The sequence below is a fragment of the Haliotis rubra genome, unplaced genomic scaffold, assembly GCF_003918875.1.
Source record: "Haliotis rubra isolate DU_JTF1 unplaced genomic scaffold, ASM391887v1 Scf218, whole genome shotgun sequence".
In the NCBI taxonomy this organism is placed as follows: Eukaryota; Metazoa; Mollusca; class Gastropoda; order Lepetellida; family Haliotidae; genus Haliotis; species Haliotis rubra.
In genome coordinates, this window is record NW_025766203.1 from 282,694 (window position 1) to 305,387 (window position 22,694).

General features: G+C 38.5%; 1 protein-coding gene across 6 annotated transcripts in view; it reads left to right on the forward strand.

The window, feature by feature from the left end:
• The window catches only part of LOC124277081 (von Willebrand factor D and EGF domain-containing protein-like), a 174,675-nt gene extending 152,551 nt beyond the window's left edge, over window positions 1-22,124 (forward strand). For 2 of the 6 annotated variants that reach the window (XM_046712726.1, XM_046712727.1), the window contains exons 2-22: window positions 1,643-1,736; window positions 2,632-2,823; window positions 5,115-5,258; window positions 5,805-5,819; window positions 6,329-6,585; window positions 7,557-7,643; window positions 8,315-8,441; window positions 9,981-10,198; window positions 10,930-11,015; window positions 12,246-12,309; window positions 13,612-13,809; window positions 16,756-17,003; window positions 17,373-17,646; window positions 18,029-18,184; window positions 18,554-18,737; window positions 19,174-19,361; window positions 19,677-19,931; window positions 20,125-20,239; window positions 20,858-20,989; window positions 21,296-21,360; window positions 21,439-22,124. In XM_046712726.1, coding sequence (XP_046568682.1) covers window positions 1,673-1,736; window positions 2,632-2,823; window positions 5,115-5,258; window positions 5,805-5,819; window positions 6,329-6,585; window positions 7,557-7,643; window positions 8,315-8,441; window positions 9,981-10,198; window positions 10,930-11,015; window positions 12,246-12,309; window positions 13,612-13,809; window positions 16,756-17,003; window positions 17,373-17,646; window positions 18,029-18,184; window positions 18,554-18,737; window positions 19,174-19,361; window positions 19,677-19,931; window positions 20,125-20,239; window positions 20,858-20,989; window positions 21,296-21,333 — 3,042 coding nt within the window. In that variant the 5' untranslated portion in view covers window positions 1,643-1,672 and the 3' untranslated portion in view covers window positions 21,334-21,360; window positions 21,439-22,124. The remainder of the gene's footprint in view (window positions 1-1,642; window positions 1,737-2,631; window positions 2,824-5,114; window positions 5,259-5,804; window positions 5,820-6,328; window positions 6,586-7,556; window positions 7,644-8,314; window positions 8,442-9,980; window positions 10,199-10,929; window positions 11,016-12,245; window positions 12,310-13,611; window positions 13,810-16,755; window positions 17,004-17,372; window positions 17,647-18,028; window positions 18,185-18,553; window positions 18,738-19,173; window positions 19,362-19,676; window positions 19,932-20,124; window positions 20,240-20,857; window positions 20,990-21,295; window positions 21,361-21,438) is intronic. The other 4 variants (XM_046712729.1, XM_046712730.1, XM_046712731.1 and 1 more) reach the window with 4 other exon arrangements.
• The last annotated feature ends 570 nt before the right edge of the window (window positions 22,125-22,694 follow it).

Genomic DNA, 22,694 nt, shown 5'->3' on the forward strand with positions numbered 1-22,694 from the left:
TCTTCTCGCTGGTGCCACTAAGACACAGATAAGGAAACTTCAGCGTGTGCAAAACACTGCTGCACGTATAGTGACCCAGTCACGTAAATCTGATGACGCTCTGAAACTCCTACATTCTTTACACTGGCTGCCCATTCACTATAGGATTCAATTCAAGCTTCTTTGCCTCACTTTCCGCTGTCTGTCTGGATCTGCCCCTTCCTATCTGGCCCAGTCCCTCACACAGCACTGCCCATGTCGCTCTCTCCGTTCACAGGATAAACGTTTCCTCGTTATCCCCACTGTTAGGACTTCTACGTATGGTGAAAGGTACTTTTCGTATGCAGCCTCTACAGCCTGGAATCAACTACCTCAATATCTACGTGACTGTACAGAACTTTCTAATTTTAAATCTTTACTAAAGACGCACTTTTTCAGATTAGCTTATGAGTGTAAACGATAATTCATTGCATTGTTTCCATGTATCTCTCTAATCTTTTATTCTCTCCTATAGTCTGTTTGTATGTACTTCTATGTCTTGCGCTTTGAGCATGTTGTACATGGAAAACAGCGCATTACAAGCATGCTATTATTAATCGGGACAAGACAAGACACCTGGTCAATCATGCGCAGATGAAAGTAGCATGTTTTACAGGGTCTGTCTAATTGAGCTCCCATGGAGAAATCTTAATCATTCCAGACACCAAGATCTTTCACGAGTCTTGAAAACGTAGCCTGGGAAGATTCTATTTAAATTGAAAAGGAGCAATTGTGAGATGGGAGATTCAGAACCTGTACCCGAGGATTAACTTCATAGTGGGCTTTTGCGTTACGGAAAGGGCTGGGAGAAAGGGAAGATAATATAGTTCAGGGCTTTGAGACAGACAAAATCCTCTACCGTACCCGTGTGTCTGTGCTGCCTCCATTCAACGATTTTAATAAAAGCTACGGGTTGCCCCATAGATTGCTATCTTGGGCATCTGCCTGATCGTAGTTTTGGGCCTAGGGTATACAATCTCCAGGGAACGCATACAGACGCCCCCGCCCCAATCCACCTTCCTGGTTGAAGGGTTCTGTGCACAGCATGTGTCATGTGTCATCACGCTGTAATACTTGTCATCTGAGGCGCCCTAATGCGTTGTGCATAGTTGCACACCTGACACCAGTAATTGTGGGTCCGCCTCGATTGTGCTTCAAGGTTTGTGAGCACGACATCCGTATTTGTGAGTTTCACACAAGACGTAAACGTGAACATCCCTCCGACATTAAACTGACATGCTTGGATAAAACTGGAATACTGTAAAACTCACGCCCTAACTCTATAGCATTGTCTGTTACATGTTCAATAAAACCGCTGGATGTATTGTGATATCATTGAGATTTTTTCTGGGTTACATCTTCTTTTTATTCTAAAAAAAAGAATAAAGAATAAAAAGAAGATGTAACCCAGAAAAAATCTCTATGTTCATCAAATATAATCTTCTAAAATGCCAATCAAGCATCTATTGTGATATCATTGACTCTTTGTGGCTTGAGCATTCTAGTTTCCCAATATTACCACACAGAATTCATGAAAAAATCAATATTTATTTCAAGAATTTTCTTCCAGCATATGTACTTATACAAAAAGCATCGCCTACCTATCATCACCTGTTTTGTACAGATTGTCTTTGCCGAAGAAGCGACGACAGGCATGACGACTCGAGTCGTATTCGTGTTACTGTACTTGTGCGGAATTGTCGGGTGCTGGGCCCAAGGTAACCTTCTTTTCCATTCTCTCTCTCACACACACAAACACACGCGCACGCACGTACAAACACACACTCACTCAGACATATTGCGCCCATGCAGGTAGCTAAGGCACTGTAAGTCCCCATGGTTCCTAGTAGTGTGATCTACCTTCAGTCGTTGGCGATCTGTAGCCTGTTTTTATAATGTATCGTCCTCTATAGTTACACTGTTTTAGATTTAATTACTAGTTTATATATATATATATCTGTGCTAGTTATTTTATTGTCCTTCTATAGTTACATTTCTGTAGACATTTAGATTTTACAATTACTAGATATGGCTTTGCCGATGTGATAAATATATATATATATATATATATATATATATTGTTGGCAGCAATAGTAACCTCAAGGTCCATTCTCTCTCACTAGAACAAACGATCACCTACACAGAGTGTGTATATGTTTATTTTAATCTGAATATCTATATTTTTTTTAATAATAGGACAACGGTAATGAAATTTATTGTATTAGGAGTAACCACAGGGCGGCTATTTGAAAATAACAGATATGCACATTGTACCCATCCCTAGATCTTTTCATTTGCGAACTAATTTCGAGGAAACTGCTTTAAATAAACACGTCAATGGAATCATTTGATATTTTGTAGGCATATAAACAACAATTGTACGATACCGTGATATTGCTCCAGATCCCTGCTTAAATCCAGTGGAATTACTCACTCGCAAAAACACGCACACACATATATGAAGACATTTTAATGTGTATGTACCATCTTGATAATCAAACAACGGTTGTTATTTTGGGGAAAGCAATAGTGACCTCAATTTCCATTCTCTCTGCGTTTTATATTGTCTTGTCATAATAAAAACAATGATTTGATACCATGCTATTGCGTCAGATCCCTGCTCAAATCCCATGGAAGTTCCAAGTCTTGAGAAGCGAGACCGGGATTACGTTATAGCAACAGGCGAGAGAGCCCTCAACGACAGGCTGCTTACAGAAGGCTGGTATGACGCTGGAGATAAAGTTCTACTTGAGTCACCACCAGACTTCCAGCACTGCGGTACTCGTTATCCAATATGGAGAAAACGTGAGTATATTGTCGGTCTTCGAATTTCAAAACGAACGTTACCCGTGAAGATCCAGGTTAGAATTGGTCTTCAGTAACACATGTTTGTCGTAAGAGGCGACTAACGGGATCGGGTGGTCAGACTCGCTGACTTGGTTGACACATGTCATCGTATCACAATCGTATCACAATTGCCCAGATCGATGCTCATGCATTGATCACTGGATCGTCTGGTCCAGACTCGATTATTTACAGACCGCCGTCATATAGCTGGAATATTGCTGAGTGCGGCGTAAAACTATAATGACTCACTCACTCAAACGAACGAAATCAAGCAATACATTTTAAGTAAATTTACAAAGCATGTTTGGGAGAGGTGACTTCAATATTCCATCAATGTCACAACATTTGTGGTCCATATCTAACATACATTGTACAAATAGAACAAATCAGTCGTTCAAGACAAATCTTATGGATAACAACTTTCCCCATTTTGCATATACAATATTTGTTGTGATTGTTGAAGCAGCTACATTGGAGAAACTTGCCGGCCTTCAACATAAGTCTAAAGGAACATAAAACTTCAGTTGAAAAATCTGATCTCAAATCTGCCCTCTCAGAACACTTTGTCAAAAATCCAAATCACTCTATCAACTGGCAACACACTCAAATCCTGGCTTCCAACATCAGTAATTGGCGCAAAAGAAAACTTCGTGAGTCAATCAACATAAGAAGATTAGTGCCCGAGATCAACAGTGATCAAGGGGTTTACCTCCCTATCATGATATTTTCAAAAGGCTATGTTAGGAATAAACATAAGTTTCTAATTTGTAATGATGAAATTGAGGTTGTTCGAGAATATCAATATTTGGGAATATTGTTTAATGCTAATGGTAAATTCACAAAGGCAATTAAGAGACTTTCGGAACAAGCATCAAGAGCCATGTTTTCCATCTTTAAAATTATCCGAAAACTACAAATACCAATTGATTGTCAACTAAAACTTTTTGATCAATGCATCTTGCCAATCCTACTTTACAGTTCGGAAGTGTGGGGCTATGAAAATTCAATCATCTTGGAAAGAACGCACTTAAAGTTTGTAAATATATTCTTAAAGTAAAACAATCTACACCAAATTTTATGGTATATGGTGAATTAGGCAGATATCCTATTGATGTTCTTATAAAAGTAAAATCATCAGCTACTGGTGTAAAGTTACAACTGAAACTAGTAAATTTCCCACATTCTTTATAACATTATGAAATTTAGATCATCTCTCCAGAATGCTGATTTCGACCAACTAAAAGCAGTCCAAAATATTCTTCAAAACGTCGGGCTCTCCTATATTTGGCAATCTCTAAAAAGTTCCCTAGCATCGACTGGCTGAAACATCATGTCAAAATCCATTAATTGACCAGTTCAAACAATCATGGTATGCTGATGCCCAAAATTCATCTAAAGGAAAATATTATCATCTATATAAAACCTCACTTACTTTAGAACCCTATCTTCTAGATCTACCATCAAAATTTCGTATCTGGTTAACAAAATTAAGAACTTCTAATCATAGATTACCCATTGAAACGGGACGATGGTTTAATATTAATCTAGAAAACAGAACATGTACAATTTGTAAAAATAATATTATTTGTGACGAGTATCATGCTATTTTATCATTTACACAGCGTAATGTCGAACGTAAGAGGATTCTTCCCTCTTACTTCTGTAATAATCCACATATGGACAAATTTATCTCTACTTCTATGAAATCAAACTTACTTCTGTAATAATCCACATCCTAGCACCTGGTGCATCACCCAGAAATCATAGACTCTCAAACCACTCTGCTATGTAAACATTACCTTATCCTTATTGTAAAAACATACCCTGTCACTGTATTCCTCTATTTCATCTCACCTCATTGATTGTACATACTTAATTATATCTCCTTCTTCCCTTGGGCTTGTATATATTTAATTTACATATCTGGCTTCCTGTACATCAATATAAATATACTGTACTGTTCACTATATCATTATCCACCTGACGAAGGGGAAAGAACCAGCCCAGAAACGTTGTGAAAAATGAATCAAGAAGTTGTTATCCATAAGATTTGTCTTGTATTACTACACCAACTTCTAAATGCCTTTGAAGAATCCCAAATCAGTCGTTTCTCCCGACATGATTAATTTTTCTGCGATAAAATTGCAATACTCATTTTCATAACATTTGTTATAAAAGTTTTCTTTCTGAGAAGACAGAACATTTTACAGTGCTTTTGACTGGTCAATCCATATATGTTCATATTTCAGAAAAGAACGGCGATACATCCACAATGTGCATTCAGACTCACAACAACGACTGTTACCTACAGTTCACCATAGAAACCAAAATGTGTGGCACGAAGGAGATATTCTATTTGAAGAAAACAATATCCTCAAGTGCATATTGTTTTGGTAAGATAATACTCTCTACGATCACAAATAAACTCACCAAAATACCATAATGAACAGACATAATATAGACAAAAGACCATAACACAGATAGTTCCACCTTGTAACTTTATTGCTAAAACCGAGATCGGTTACTTCCGTATTTCACCAGTTTGTGTTGAGCAAAGGGCATGACATACCGTTGAATGCTAACATGTATCGTCAAACTAAAGTAATATCATTTTCTATGGTAATGTATTTTATGACATTATGCCAGATATAGTATATACTCATATGAGAGAATATGATCCTAAATGTTTTTCAGTGGTACATTTATCATTCATTACCTTTCAATTTCCAGTTCGGATATGCGCGCAATAATTTTGAAGATAAGGTAATATTGTCTATGAAGAGATATAGTCTTGTCAAAGTTTGGCGTTATCGAGATAGTTCCATTCTGTAACTAAATCAAAACCGAATAGATTTAAGATCCTTTAAGGTATATTATTGATGTTATCAGCTGGGACATTACAGAACATATTCGTCAGTAATATTTTGTCTACATTGCAGGTAAACCGGGCATCCGTAAGTACCAACGTTTGAAATTCATATCCATGAAATACCTTTTTTTTGATTATTTACATGAAAGGTTAAATATTTAGCATAGATAGAGTTTGTCACGGATACGTAATAGTAAAGATAGGAGTATCAAGTGGATACTCGATAATACCATGACAAGGTAAAACTGAAGTAAATATAACCTAAATGTGGAGGAACCCACTGAAGGTTATGAGAAGGTTAATGCGATGCAATAAATATAAATGCTCCCCATTTCCTGTAAAAGCTCGAGGTGTTTCTGGACTTTGCATTGATCATATGCAGCCTGACTCGGACGAGTACAGCGTTGCTCGGGCAAATACAGCCTAACTCGTGCCAATATAACCCATGTGTGGTCAATATCGTGCACATCGGGCCAATACAGTCCGCACGGGCAAGTATGACTAGCCTTGGACTTATGACAAAGCCAGTTTGTAAACGCTGATACAGAATCATTATAAGGTAGCAAATCATAACTGTGTTATATACTCTTATAGCTACAGCTCCAACATTTAACGTGAGACCAAATGTTACTCCCAAACTCCGCAACAATCTGGCTACAAGCAAGCTTGAGTTCCGTTGTGAGTTCAGCAAACACACAGATGACGTCTTCTACACAACCAACTGGGTCGTTAACGGAGAGCTTGTCCTCAGTGAAGAACCCTTGAAGTGGAGCGGTGGAGGTGTTATAGAAACACATGCTTTGACTGAGGCTAAGCTGACCAGTGTAAACATAGCACAATTTGGATTCGAGGTACATGTTTCATTGCCATAATCCAATTATTTAAAACGGGTTAAAATGGTGAAAGTCAGGGTTTATGTTTGTTTGTTTTTTAACGATGTACACCAGGCAGTATTCCAACCGAATGGTGTCTGTCTGTAAATAATCAGGTCTGGACCAGACAATCCTGTGATCGACATCGTGATCATCCATCTACGCAATTGAGTTAGTGTTGAAGTGGCTGCAATTATTTTGCGGTAATGCCACTTCAGTCTAAAAACTCGAACTTCGCCATCGTTTCTGAACCGACTTTCATCTGTAAAAATCACTCTCTCCCAGTCGTGCCCATTGCAGTCTGCGTTAATTGTGTAGATGGGTCACGGCCATTCAACGGAAAAGCGGTAGGCTTGTGTTCCATGTCGTCGAAGGCCGGTGTTGTGACTCTTGGTCTTCCCGATCTTGGGTGGTCTTGAGCCTGACCCGTTGGCTGTAGCGGTTTATCAATTTGCTGATAGTGGCCTTGCTGTTGTTGAAGGTTCTTGCCAGCTTACTTTATGAAGTCCCTATATTGGCCATTAACAGCCCTTACTCGTTGCGCTTGCGTATTAGATTTTTATTACTTCATGCTTGCTCTGTCCAACATCGGTATTTATAACACAATCATGCACGCTCATTTGGACCAATGTCCCACAATGACGTTTTCACGATTCGTACGAAGTTTTCAGACAGCTCCATTATTATCAGAACCATGTCACGTTTTGACGTCTGTTTCTGCTTGTGTTCAAACCTGTATCAGCATTTTCGTTTCAGTACCCTAACTATTAATTATCTGCTTTTAACTTTGCTTATTTGGGAAGTTTATAGATGTGCCAGTAATTCAACTATCTATTTCCTGCTTTTAGTTTAACTACATTTGCCATATATTAGAGTCCCAGAGTTATATACACTTCTAATTTTTTTCTCATTTGGAACAGAGTAACCATCTCTAATTTTCTTTGCAACAGTTGCGGTGTTCAGTCAGAGCTAGCGTCGGAAAAGACACGGCAGCCAGTGTTCCTGTCTTGTCAGATTCGAAGTTTATAGGAATTAAGGTAAACAGTCTCGTTGGAACTAGTTTCCTTGTATCATGTATTAATCTCAGCCTGCATTTGTACAAGACTTGGTTAGAGCGTCCACCCGGAGAGCGGAAGGTCACGGGTTCGATCCCAGGCCGGGTTACACCAAAAGACGTTAAATATGGTACTTGTTGGTCCCTGCCTGGCGCCCGGCATTAATGGGTACAACAAGGACTGGTCGGCTTGGAGTCAGCATACTGTGTCTGAGTGGGGTATTCAGTGGTATCTCAGTGAGCTAGCACTTTAAAAAAAGCTTAAGTCTGGGCTAGTACAAGCAGCCACACATACACACGCATGCACGTCGTCATATGAGTGAAATATTCTTAAGTGCGACGTTAAACCCCATTTCACCTCACTTCACATCACCTGTACAAGACTGTAGTCCGATGCAACATGAACGAAAACATTTTCATGTGTTTGACCCTATTTTGCCGCGTACATTTAAACGACAGTTGCTTCTTAATACTGTTACACTTCTTTTCTATTTACACAATGCATTTTCTTGGTGGACGGCTCGTGTTATTCAGCTCTGAAAAAGCCTTTATTCCTTTCTTTGTTCCATCAATTCACTGAAACTTGAGCTCAAGCAGCAAATCTTTTCTAAAATGAAAGTTCATTGAGAATGTACATTTTACTGTCATCCACAGATATCTAATAGAACCCTTGAGCTATCAGAAGGAGAATCCGCTGACATCTCCCTGCAGTTGACGGTACCATTTGGCTGCGGGACTGGAGCCCTTGGCTGTTATCTCCCCATAGAATCAGTTCAACTTGGTATGTACATATATACTACCCATCAAAAGTTTAGCCTCACTTAAAACACCCACTATGTCTTATGTATGTATATATGGTTACATCGAAAATGAATTTCTCCACTAACTTGGGGAAACCAACTGCTTAAACTGTATGCAGATAACTTGCACGAGGATCATGCATCAGATTCCTAAAAAGCATCTGCAAATATCGTGCATGTGAATAGCTGCGTTTTGGTGTAAAGTTTTGTTAAGAATTCGCCAATTTTGATCATTTACTGAACTCATGACAATAATCTTGTCAACGTTACGAATTTGTTTTACAATACATCAGTTTATGTGTAAACAGAACCTTTAAACAGAATGGAATATTTTGCACAATCTGGTTTAGAACTGTTGACTGACGTAAGTGGCCACATTTACAGTAGTGAGTCTAAACTTTTGATGGGTAGGATATAAAGACAGAGGAAACCTTGGGGTTGAGTGAGTGAGTGAGTTAGAATTTAACGTCACCTCGGCAATATTTCAGCCATATAGTGACAAGAAATGTTTTACATAAACAACAAATTAAAGTTGCTAAATAATCAGTCATCGAAGGACTGTAAAATAACTAGAGTATCACAGATGGAGTCTAAAACTAGCATGAATATGTAAACCTATTTTATTTACGAAGACAATACAATATAAAAACGGGCTATAGATTGCCAACAACTGAAGGTAGATCACCATACTAGGAACCATGGGGACACCTTGGGGATTCCAGTTGTCTGTTTGTGGCCACATTCAGCAATATTCTAACTATATGGCAGTGATCTGTAACTAAGTCTGGACCAGACAATTCAGTGATCGACAGAATGAGCATTGATATACCCAACTGTGATTGCAATGATACAATGATATGTGTCAACCAAGACAGCTGGCCTCTTAGTCGCCTCTAACGACAAGTGGTTAAAGTATTGCAAAATCATTATCCCCTGAGAGGGTACGTAAGTCCCAAAACTTTCAAAGTAAATTCAAACTTACTATTATTTTAACTACAGTAAAATATATGTCATTTGAACATATGGCTAGATTTGTCTACAATCGCTAACATCTGAAGGGATGGACTGAATCCAACTAGGGTATATACAGGTAGCAAAGGCACCGTAAGTTCCTAGTCTGGTGATCTACCTTCAGTTGTTGGCGATCTATAGCCCGTGTTTTATATTGTATTGTCTTCTTTAATTTATATGTTTAAGTTTTACAAACTAGTTTTATATTCATATATATGAACTACATTCATAACTGTCATGCTGGCAGGAGTTATGCTTAATGGCATCGTTAGAGGATAGTGTGTGTGTGTGTTTAAGTATCGTGGCGGTGGGGTACCTAGTGGTTAAAGCGTTGGCTCGTCACGCCGAAGACCCGGGTTCCAATCCCCACACAGGTACAATGTGTGAAGACCATTTCTGGTGTCCCAAGCCGTGATGTTGCTGGAATATTCCTAAAAGCGGCGTAAAACCAAACTCAGTCAGTCAGACAGTTTAAGTATCGCCAAGTAATATTAGTATTCGTATTTCAGACATCACCGCTGATTGTGAACAGGCTAGCTTGGCTAGTTCACGTTGTGGAACAGCTATTTCAGCTACGGAGTGGGATAAAGCGGCCACAATCAGGGTATTTGGTCAAGTTTCTCAAAACCTTGGATCAACAAGTACTGTCTTGAAACTGAAGCTGGTGACCCCTGATGTATTAATTGGCAACGAGTTTTGGGCCAACTATACTGTCGGCGTCATCGCGGTAAAACTTGAATTTTCTTATACCTATTGATTCGTTTATACCTATGTGTGTCATCGATACTATGTGCCACATACGTCATAAAAGTGTTTTTCTTTGCAAACAAGTTAATTCCCGAGAAGCAAAATCAATTAAGCATCGGAATTTGTACTGTAATGCTGGGAGATATAGTCAACGCCTTGTCCGTCTGTATGTCCGTCCGTCCGTCCGTAATGATTTCTTTTTCTGAGCATGACTAACAAAACGTTCAATGTTTTTCTGCAAAAATTGGTATAAATATCAAACAAAACCTAAAGTGGTGCCATTTGCCATTTGCTGATTTTTGGCATTTTTATTTTTCTCGGTTTCCATGGAAACGATTTGGACTTAGTCTCAAAAGGGAGGGGTGAGCTTTGTTTCCGGAGCACAACTCGGAAACCTTTCAATATCTTTCAACCAAACTTGGGAGATATATGATATGGATCCCAAAGAGGTGCCTTTGGATATTTGCAGACTTTTGGCATTTATATTTTTCATGATTTCCATGGATTTGGACTAAGTGAAAAGATCAAGTTGGAAGTAACTGTCAGATGATTTATTCTTCCAAATTTCTAGGGGCCAGTGGGATTTGTCATTTTCTGATGACTCTTGTTCAAACATGCTGTAAAATATTTTAGATCTCCACTGTCTTGTGAATCATTGAATATATTCTAAATAATGATGCACACATTTAATTATGCTACGTGTATGTTCAGGTTCAGCTGATAAAGAACACAGAGCCGATAGCACGGAAGTATTGTTACGCTATCAATGACCCACACATGCGGACATTTGATGGAAGGTGAATACTGCATGACTACTTATATCTCACAGTGTTTTTAGTAATTAACAAATACCAATCAGGTTGGAAAACCTTTGGTGCAAATACTCACAGCTCAACATTGCTGCAAGGGAAAATGACATGTATATTCTATATTGTAATGAACCTATATTTAATCGGTGTTCCAATTGGCACTTGCTTGACACTCCTAAATAAATGTCAGCTTGTCTTTGGAATGTATGATATACATTATTTAAAAAGGGTACCAGTTTGATTTGGCAGTATTATTCTGTTTCTATTTGTGAAGAGACCGATAGCAGTCCCACGCCCTTAAATAGAAGTTAATGAGCCATAGGCATTTATGAAGTCTCATCCGGTAAACTAAAGTTATAACGAACCCAAAGGGTGTACTGATTGTTTGTTGTACGTTCTTTAGATGCATTTCGACTACAACATAGAGCAAATGGTCAGAAGAAGAAAAAACAGATAACTGTATCAGTCAGTTCGTTCCGCGCGTGTTAGTTTGATTTGGCGGTTTGATGTTGCCAGGTGCAGAACCTAAGTTTCCATTTTTGAACCCTTTAGTGAGTGAGTTTAGTTTTACGCCAGTTTAGTTTTATGTTGTGACATTGATGGAATATTGAAGTCACCTCTCCCAAACATGCTTTGTAAATCTCTTAAAATGTATTGCTTGATTTCGTTCGTTTGAGTGAGTGAGTCATTATAGTTTTACGCCGCACTCAGCAATATCCCAGCTATATGGAAGCGGTCTGTAAATAATCGAGTCTGGACCAGACAATCCAGTGATCAACAGCATGAGCATCGATCTGCGCAATTTGGAACCGATGACATGACTTGTGTCAACCAAGTGAGCGAACCTGACCAACCGATCCCGTTAGTCGCCTCTTACGACAAGCGTAGTTGCCTTTTTGTGGCAAGCATGGGTTGCTGAAGACCTATTCTACCCCGGATCTTCACGGGTCTTTGAACCTTTAAGTGATTGAGGCATTACAGCGAGCTATGATTTTCTCTTTGATGATTCTCTGTGCTGACTAATCAAAAAATAAAACGTCATATTGCTCACCGCAATGAAGTTCATTACAAAGGAACAATCAAAGAAACATGCACATACTGTCTGGGGAGCATCAAGCTGACGCTGAAGGAAGATGATATGCAGATTCGACATTAGACCCATAGTTTTCAAACATTGACCGACATCGTGTTTACTCTTGCCTGTTTACTTTACTTCAGGCGATACGAACATCAATACGAAGGTGTCTTCACCATGTATAAGCACGAGACCTTTCCAATCGAGGTATGTAGAGAATTAATTAATCATGTGACAGCTGTCTCGGAAATATTACGTTTGCTTTACTACCATCTCAGTGAAAGGTCAAGGCAACAAAAGCACCTAGTCGACTGACAATTTCTAGTGTATCATGTGTTTATGAATAACTATCAAACAGTGAGGATACCAGTTCAGGGTTACTCGCCATACCGGTGGCACCTGTACTAAACACATGTAAAGGCTAGTCAATGTTTCACATGAAATGAAAAAAAAAAGCTCATATGTAAAAATAGGGAATCACATCGTGTATCATTCTTGTAACTGATGCGTCAAATTTGGAAATGCCCTCCACATGTCAATAATAAGGTTTTTTTTAAATTTTCACAATACCTTGACTGTTGTAAACTTGATCAAACAGCGTCCAAATAAGAGTCGTATTACGCCCTTTGAAATCTTGGTAAGAAGACCATGCTGGACTGAACCTGTAAAGTTGTTAAATGTAAACACCAGAGGATGGACTTGAAAGATCATTGCGCGACATGCAGGGAAAATTGACCAATGGAAAGTTGAAGTCATACTGCCTTGTGAACATGACCCATAAGAAAGAAATGTGAAAATCTAAAATAAAATCAACAGAAGCTGCTTTGAGTCGCATTAAAAAAAGCTGGTAACTGAAGATATGTTAATGGTCCAATTTTACTTCTCTCTGTGTACATATCTATTCATCAGCCATAAAGAAGAATATAGGAATAATTTCATCTTTAAGTGAAGGATTTTTTTCCTGATGATCTTAGAATGTCTTTAGCACTACTATATGAATTAGAGGAATATCATTTGAACTGCAACAGGAACGCCTTATTTTCACACAGACATGATTTAGAGATATGCAGTCATATGAAATTCCATGTCATCCTGAGATCATCATGTCAGGCCGATTTGAGGGTCGGTGTTTGAATTAGTTTTGATATGAAATCATCCGATTGTACAGTGCTTTCATTTCCAATCAAATGCAATACTTCCACTGTGAAGGAAAGACATTGCCTCGACATGCCTTGTCTAGCAGGCGAGCTGGCTATGCCCATAGGGACATAACGGTAACTCCATTTTTAGCAAACGGGTTGTTATTGATTGTCCACTAAAAATCCCTTGATATGTCATATCCATCTGTCAAAGAGGTGTCACACGAGTCCATGCAATAGGACAGTCTCTGATATGGTTTATGATTATGCAAAGGGTGTTATCGCATATTTTGCATATGACCTACCTATGAAACCGTATGTTTATAAGGGATGATGTGCTCATTAGTCTGTATTTACTGTATCACAATAGGTTCAAATACAGACAGCAGATTGCGGAAGAGGTCGGTACAATGCATGGTGTAATTGTGGAGTTGCTATACGAGCTGGCAGGACAGTGTTTGAGTTCAACAGGTGCGAGGGACAGTCCAGTATCTGGACAATAGAATACACACTGTGTGAAGACAACGGAGGTGTACTTCAGGTCAAGAAGAAGGGCAGCAGTTATGAGGTAATTCATGTTTTCTTATATGTTGTATAGTCACATAGTCTCTGTCGAAGGCCATTTCAGTTGCAAAATTAAATACATGTCACCAGTGTGATCTATTATGTGTTCTATCTTTCAGGGTTACAAAGTTGTCCCTTTGAAACATGACAGTATGAACCATCTCACTGATGTAGAATAACCCACCAAAACACAATATATAAATGTTGTAGACATAACAAAAAGGTTTGTTCATTCTTGAACATGACATTTCTTTACTTCTTTTTATATTATATACACCACAGTGTACATTGCTTCTTGTTTGTATTCTTCCATATTGCCGGTTGTCGGTTCAAGCTAAAACATGATTGAAATAGTTTCTACTAACTTCACAGTACTAAATACCATAGAGAAATAATCCCCCAAGTTGAGACTATTTGTTACTCATTAAACTAAAGTATCCTCGGATTATTTGTTTGTGGATGAAATACTTTTACTATGGCTATCGTTTCCAGAAACAAACATTACAAATACCTGTGTAATGCAACATGTTTGACATGGATAATTTTGATTAATAAATTATGACAAGGTTCTAAATTGTTTCTGCAAGGACAACAGAAATTCCTACTCGTCCAAAAACTCAAAACTACTGTTCGAATAACACTCAAACCAGAATATACAACATCAAAAACGTGACACTACTTTAGGCCAGCCCAAGTGTTCCTAACCTGGAAATAACTGCACATTTATGGCTTAATTTAACAGGTGTAAGTATATTATGTAACTGTAATATATAAATGTTGCGTACTACATGATTTGTAACAAACCCATAAAACCGTCTACATCACTTCTTGACACCCCCCCGCAGTGAAGCACATGGCAAAACCGCAGTTCTCACCTTTGGAGTTACCTCCCTTGCCCCCTGGGTATACAAAATATGGATCGCAATCCGAAACAATTAAACCTTTCAGTTACAATAAAGATGAAAACAAAAACAAACAAACAAGAAAAGCAGCCACAAACATAATAAACGAACAAATAGAAGTACTTCTACTGGTAACAAAACAGAACAGAAATCCAAGATAGATTTTCTCCTAATAGTGCATGTGAAATGCCATAGTTAATTAATTTGATACGTTCACTGTTCAAAAAGAGAAACGCGTAACCATTTTTAGAAGAATATATTGCGTTATTTCGTGTGATTACTTTTCCTATAAAAGTGTCATTTTTAAAAGATCACAAAATTGAAAGACGTAGTCATCAGTGCGACAAGACTATTATTAAAAAAAACCCACAAATGCCACTTTTAGAAATACATGTATTTATTGCGTTAGTTTCAGAGCAATTATTTCATGCAATTGCAACGGTAAATAGGTGGAAATGCTATAGACAAAGAGTTTGCCAACACAAAAACAGCCTCTATTGTTGTGTTTCTGTTTACTTGAGTCCACAAGATGGCGTCAAAGTCAGTACTTTGTATGGCTACCAATGGCACCGTCTCGGCAAAGAATGGATACGTCGACAAAGTCGCTTTTGCGGAATTCTTTCCCACGCTTCCTCCGTTGGCCATTTGGTCCATCATCGGAAGCATGTGATGTGAATCATCACTAAATCAGATCTTTGTGTGCTGGATATACAACCCCACACCATGGCACTTCCCCAACCGAATCTGTCGACCTGTCGAATGCAATTAGGGACAAAACGTTCATTTCTCCGATGGTAACAACGCTGTCTTTCATCTCGTCGGTGAAGAAGAAATCGTGATTCATCACTGAAACAGACTCGCCTCCAGTTTTTAAGGTTCCACTTCCGGACTCTACCACACCTCCGCAGGCAAATGTGCCGATGGAAGTCTGACAAAACAGGGGCGGAATCTGGTCGCAATCGATTCATGACAGTTTGGTCGGAAATTATTCTCAAACCAGGGATGCGTTGTGCAATCTCCACGGCTGAGGGAAGACGATGACGCAAGTGAGCAGCCCGGATGTACCGGTCCTGGGCTTGGGTGGTAACTCTTGGACGACCGTCGCAGGCGATCTTGGGCGGACCTGGTCTGCAGGAGACGATCCCAAAGGCGAGATATGGTGCTCTGATAAACGTTGAAATGATGGGCAACTGCAGACTGTGACTCCCCAGCTTCAAGGCGCCCTATGGCGGTGTTCAGTCGTGGCACGATGATTTCCAGGCAAAAACGAATGACTAAATTACATACAACGTTTGCCTTTTATAGTGGTTGATACCGCATGCTTTTCCGCTTACTTGCACGTGCATTTTGCTTTGCATGTTTTCTCTTCTTGGTGACATTTTGGCGAATACTTCTAAAACAAGGGGGAAAATTAAAAATGCCACGTTTTGGCACTGAAGCTGTTTACGATCACACAAAGATGACGTTTTGGAAATAAATAGTATAATAGTATTGCTTTTGCCGCAGCTACATGAGACCAATATTCTCAAAATCACCTACTTTCTTTGTTTTGTGTTTTTTGAGTGTATTTGTTTAACATGTGGTACGTATAATTACCAATAACTTTGTTCCGATGAATGTCTTGGGTTTCTTTTAACAAGGATTTCAGTTACCATGGGTGTACGTGAGGCCAAGTATAGGACACAGGTCACAATTCAAGCTTTTCGTTTTAGTCTGTCTAGGTCGAATCTCATGATGTCAATCATGTTTTAATGCCGCACTAAGCGATATTCCAGTTATATGACGACAGTCTGTAAACAATCGCGTCATGACAAAACAATCCAGCTATTGACATCATGTGCATCGATCTAGAAAATAGGGATGTGCATCAACAATACATCAGCGACAAGGTCATGATCATGACGACTATTTTTAACCCGGATCTTCGCTTATCTCAACGTAGATGATGGAGAGGAAGTAAATGATTATTTTTTTGTCCAAACAAATTCTGATCTTGTGTGTATGAATTACCGTCAAATAGTGATAACGATCATCTTACTCTTCCACAGGTGTATTTGCCGACTGGAGGAAAGGTGAAAGTTACTGTCTACGGTATCTACCTCAACGTTTACATCTACCCGTCAGTCCAAGACGAGAATAACAGTCGTGGTCTGTGTGGGACACTGACTGGAAACTGCAAGGACGACTTTGTCCTCAGGAACGGCGCCTACTCCACAGATGACACGGCAACGGGTGACTGCGACACTACATACAGCAACTGGAAGAATCTTCTTACTACATTCTCGAACTCATGGAAGTGAGACTTTTATTAGATCATTGTTGTTTTACGCCGCAGTCGGCAATAGTGCAGCCACAATCACTGAATCTATAAGAAGAAATCCCGAGGTTAACATAATGAGCATCGGACAATGCCGTCAAGGAGCGATGACACACAATCAGCCATGTCAATCATTATAATTTATACAGGCTTAATTTTCCTTGCAACTTTAGTAAATCTGAATGAATAACCGAAATCCACCCGCCCATTTTATGTGGTAGTGATACAGGAATTCACATTGGAGTTTTATAATGTGATACCATGACTACAGATGTAAAGATTGTCCACATATATTCAGTTCATTGGGCTTACATTTCTTGCAACGTTCATGTGCATTTAATGTTGCAGGGTTGATAAAGCAAGTGACCTGTTTGAACCGGACGTTCATGCGTCACTGCAAGCATGGCCCCAGACAAACCTCTATTGTTCCTGTTCCCCGGATCCTGAATCACAGAATCTTGGAATACACACTAAGGAAGTTAACTGCACTGCAGCCATTCATAAGGTGTGTAACACCTTCCCGGGCTTTACAGACGTGATCCCGACTTCGTGCACAATTACCGAAAGACGAAGGAGAAGATCTGTAGGTGTCCGTTCGGAATCACCAAGGAGGTTACGTCGGGTAGGAAATATGTTTAAAATAATGTTGTTGTCATGCCATCTATGCCTTTTTGTATGACTACATTTGCAGCGCTGGACCTTATATTTTACTTTTTGAACGTATATTTTTTTATGTTTGACAATAAAGTCATACTATCATGATTACTCAAACAAAGCAAAAAGCTGTTGCAAAAAGCTGTTACAAAAAGCTGGAATACTGCACGTTACAGTTCTATTCTAAAAAAAGCATCAAATGATAACATATCAGTGTGTAATGCGACCTTGACTTCACTTGGAGGTTAAAGAGATAAAAACAATACGATATAAATTATAAAAGTAAAAAGATTATCTAAAACGAGTTTTGAGTTGCATTACGAAATCTTGCAACTTTATGTTTTGCGCAGCAAGCTGTGAATGAGTGGACAAACGGATGGACAGAGGTAAAAGCCAGGACTTTCTGTGAGAACCTATTCCAGGAATCACGATCAGTGCAAACGTGCATGAACGTTACTGGCGTTGGCATCAGCGGAAGCATTGACAACTGTATCCTGGACATTCAGGTATTGCGCGTAAAAATAGACGTTTATCTATTAAACAAAGTTAATATTTGGGCATTGAACATGCACGTATTGCACAGAGAAACAAACCTTGAGATGTTGAACATTGAAGTAGCCAGTCATGTTCTGCAGATAGCTGCCCCCAATGAGGTATTGCAAATAGAAGTAGACTTTCATGCATGTTACATAGAAGTAGACATTATATTATTGCTGCACTTTCATAATAAATCAAAGTATGGGAGCTTAAATAAATTCTGTTTGTGTGAAATGTGAAAACATTTTCATCTATATATACCGTTAGTGAATATAGATTAAATATGTAACGTATGAGAACAGATTAACATTGTTATTGTGTTTGAGTTTCTTTCAAAGTTGACAGGCACCTCGGATTTTTATCGTTTTTCTATCGACACGGTGAGAGACAAGTGTCTGCACGAGGTGTTGGTCGATCCTGAACTCCAGGTGAAGAATGGGACGAAGAACATGTCTGTCTATGATAATGTTGTGGCCGAGGCTTGTCTGAACGACTGCAGTGGCAAAGGAACATGTACAGATGGTAATACACTTAGTATTGTAAAATATATATTTGGGTGATATATGTTATTTCTTTTAGATTTCCATGTAAGAGAATATTTCGGTCCGGAATATTCTTTTGAATAGGTTGGTGTAGTGTTAATAATTTCAGTAATTGTATATTTGATCATATCCACAAATATGAACAAGACATAATGTTGACGAAAAGGAATAACTCATTTTATCAGTTTGCAAAACATACTTCCATTAGTTTTACAATAGAGATCATACCACGTCCTTCAACCAGTTAACCGATTTTTAAAATGATGACATTTAAGAAACAAAACGTAAACCAAAAGCAAAACACCCCCTTCGCGAAAGCATGTTGATTTCTGGTTACTGTGAAAGAATGTAGGTTCTTCTTCTGAAATAGATGGGTTTGAGCATCTGTCATGTTACGTCCACTACAATGTTAACAGGTGACTGTGTATGTCAAACCAACTATGGCGGCTCAGACTGTTCTGTTGACCTTACAACACCTCCACGGCTATCTGAAACAGAAACTGTTGTCACGTGTGACATGTCACGTGATGCATGTGACGTTTTGTCCGTGAGAGGCGAGACGTTTATAGACAGTGTATCAACATGCTTGGTTGAACAGATCAGGGTAAATATGTACTTATATTAACACTTGACATTCATATTTTTCATTAACTGGAAGGTTCTGCAAGAACTGACGATATACCTTGCAAAATATATCATTGCTTTTATATGATTTGTGTTTCGAGAGGGGAGATTACCTGTTAACATAACATAACACTCCATCTGAGAAAAGTGTAATTAGAAGCTACATGTTTAATTCTGTAATTGCATATGTCCATTACTTGTTAAACCTCGTTATACTTTCATTTTCAACTCCGAGATTCTAAACACATTTTGATGCTGTAGTCATGATGAGACCGTTGTGATGTCATCCTTTCAGGCTAGAAAATCAGGACTAGAAAGCGTTGTATCAGCAGTTCACATGGCAACCGTGGTCAGCATAAGCCATGCTCAGTGCAAAATCGTTGCCAGTGACAGCACCGGAAGTGAGGACATAGACTATGTGCGTGCCTACAGGATATCGATTGCCAACAGTGCCGGTAACTATGGTGACAGTGTGGGCCTGATTGTGTTTAACAGTACGTGTATCCACGCTGAAGGTGGCCGGGAATCAAAGTTCAACTGGACAGTGAAGGTATTTAACATAAATTAAAATTTAATATATTAGTCAGTAATCAAGTAACAACCTCTAATAAAAGAAACATAAAACAAGCAAAAACATCCATTTAACCACAGTGAACCTTGTACTCCAGTTGTGCAAAGCTTGATATATGTATTTCTGGATTTGTGTACATTAGAGAGTCATGTAGCTTCCTGTTCCACACTAGGGTAACTACTGTCTGGACAAAGAGACCTGTGTGCCTCACGGAGACGGACAACCTGGAAACAACTGTCTGGTGTGTGACGTGTCCGGCAACAAGCGCACATGGAAAACTGGATCAGGTAAAGTGTTTATTTCACATCAGATGTGTCATTTTATATACTGGATACCGTCATCGCTTTGAAAGGATTAATCCCATACAAAAAAATCCCCGATAAAACCCCATATAAAGATATGATAACAAATGTAACAAATTTACCTTTCCATAAGACTTGAAATATTAACTCATGATCATTCACCACGGACCCTTTATCATAATCATACATATTTTCTATGCCAAAAACTTTTGTTTATGAACCACTAACAAACAGCATTGATACAGGTCTTCGTAAAACGTTAGGCACATATTGCCTTCACCAGTGTCAAAATTCTTTTCAAAAACATATGGAAAGGCCATCTGGAAAACATGAAACAGTCAAAGTTAGTAATGAATTGCATATAACATTATGTTTGTCACTGAAACGTCGATTTTGGAAATGGCCTTCACGTGTCTCCCATAAAATCTTTTGAAAGCTTTTGAAATGTCTTGAACGGAAACACCGTCATCGAACAACATTTGACGAATAGCCGTTTGACGCTATTTAAATATTCCGTGAAAGAACATGCTCGACTGTACCTCAAAAGTTATGTTTTTTAAGCTATTTATAGCAAGAGAACAAGTCCAACAATGTATCTTTCAGAGTCGAGATGCCAGAGTGCGACTGGACAGTTTCCTCTTATAACTGTAGCTGCATCTGTCGGGGGAGTCGTTCTCCTCATCATCATCATCGTTGCTGCTGCAGTCTGTGCATGCAAACGGAGTAAAAGAGCGGGTAATTGACTGTACAATAAAAACAGATTTAATGGATTAAGATGATACAAAATTTCAATTTGCCTTTTGCCCTAACAATATGTGGACACGTCAACTACATACTGTCTTACCACGTAAAAATAACTTAAATGATCAATTGATCAAATTGTCCTGTTTCTTGACACGGTTATCCTCAGAGTTTGAGACTTTTATCAATATATTGATATCAAAAGTCACCTTTGTGCGATTTGCGTATTGTGAACTCTTCTCAGATGCTCAGATTATTAGCTCACAAGTGTATGTGAAATGTCATTTCTTTATGTTACAGGGGAGAAGAACAACGCAATGGGGAAAGAGCTCACATAGGAATGACCACACCATACTGCTCTGCTGCCTGCACACTACCAATGAGATATGCCATTCCTGGATTGGGTTATATTTGATTGTATCAATGTATTAGAAATAAAAATATGAATTATTTCACGGAAAGTAAAAAATATGTTTTAGCAGGATTGGAGCATTACACTTGATATCCTTTCAATATATATCTTGGAGATATTTTAGAATCGGAATAAATTAATCGGAATAGTCTTTAAATGTTATTACAAGCAGTTCGCACCTAAAAGTAATAATTTTGTTTTGGACTGTCTGAATTCATGGTTTATGCTTAACGACAGTGTTCACTGTTCAGTACTGAAATCAGTGAGATTGTAATATTTCTGTCAAACGTGTTTAAAGAATATATATCATGTTTACACTGATTTAAAGGAAGTATATATCCTTCAGAGACACCGGCGTATACCAACTTTGTATACTTATACATGTATATATCCCTATTCATATCTGTGGAAAACGAAAAATTGCTTAGGTCATATGTTCTCCATGCACATTGTCGGGGTAAAAATCTTATATAGCATCGTGACGTCATTTCACACATTTTGTATGCAGCGAATCTGTTTTAGGGTAGGACATGCTGACCCTCTTCCCGAATGTCATAACTGATTTTTCGTGGTCAATACACTTCATATATGATTTTTACACCTATTTTGCCCTTTACATCAAATGGAATCTAATTCTGAGGAACGTCCAGACTGGGGATTCTTTTGCAATGTCATTTCAGACTGTATATAGGTCGGAATAAAATATCTATATTTTAATAGGTATAGGAGATACTATTTAGCGTCACATCGGTATTTTTCAGCAATACTGGCGACACAACCCAGTGACTGGTTACCTGATGATGATAAAGTCGAAATCGTAAATAGATTCTGCTTCAAGGAGAGATTTCTAAGATTCTGAAAAAAGTGAAATATTCCAAATATCAGATTTAATCTACACCACTTTTTTAATGCAAAATCAGGGCCGGTTCTGTGGAACTCTCTCCATCTGGACATTAAGAACTGTACCACACTCAGCTCCTTCCAGCAAAAATCAAAACGCATCTCTTTGCAAAAGCCTACCAGTGATCAGCTCTCTTGAACAATCTTTCCTGGAAAGGGCGCTATACAATTAATGACTAGTTTTATTACTAGTATTATTTATTATTATATAACTTCTTTCGTTTTCGTCTTCACACAGTGTATTGCCATGCATACTTTAAACTTGCACTGTATCAACAGTAACTGTGCTTTGATACTCAGAATCAAAGCAGAATCATATATGCTCCAATATTATGCTCTAGTATACATCATAATAACCTTTTCACTTCTGTTTGTGATATATATATT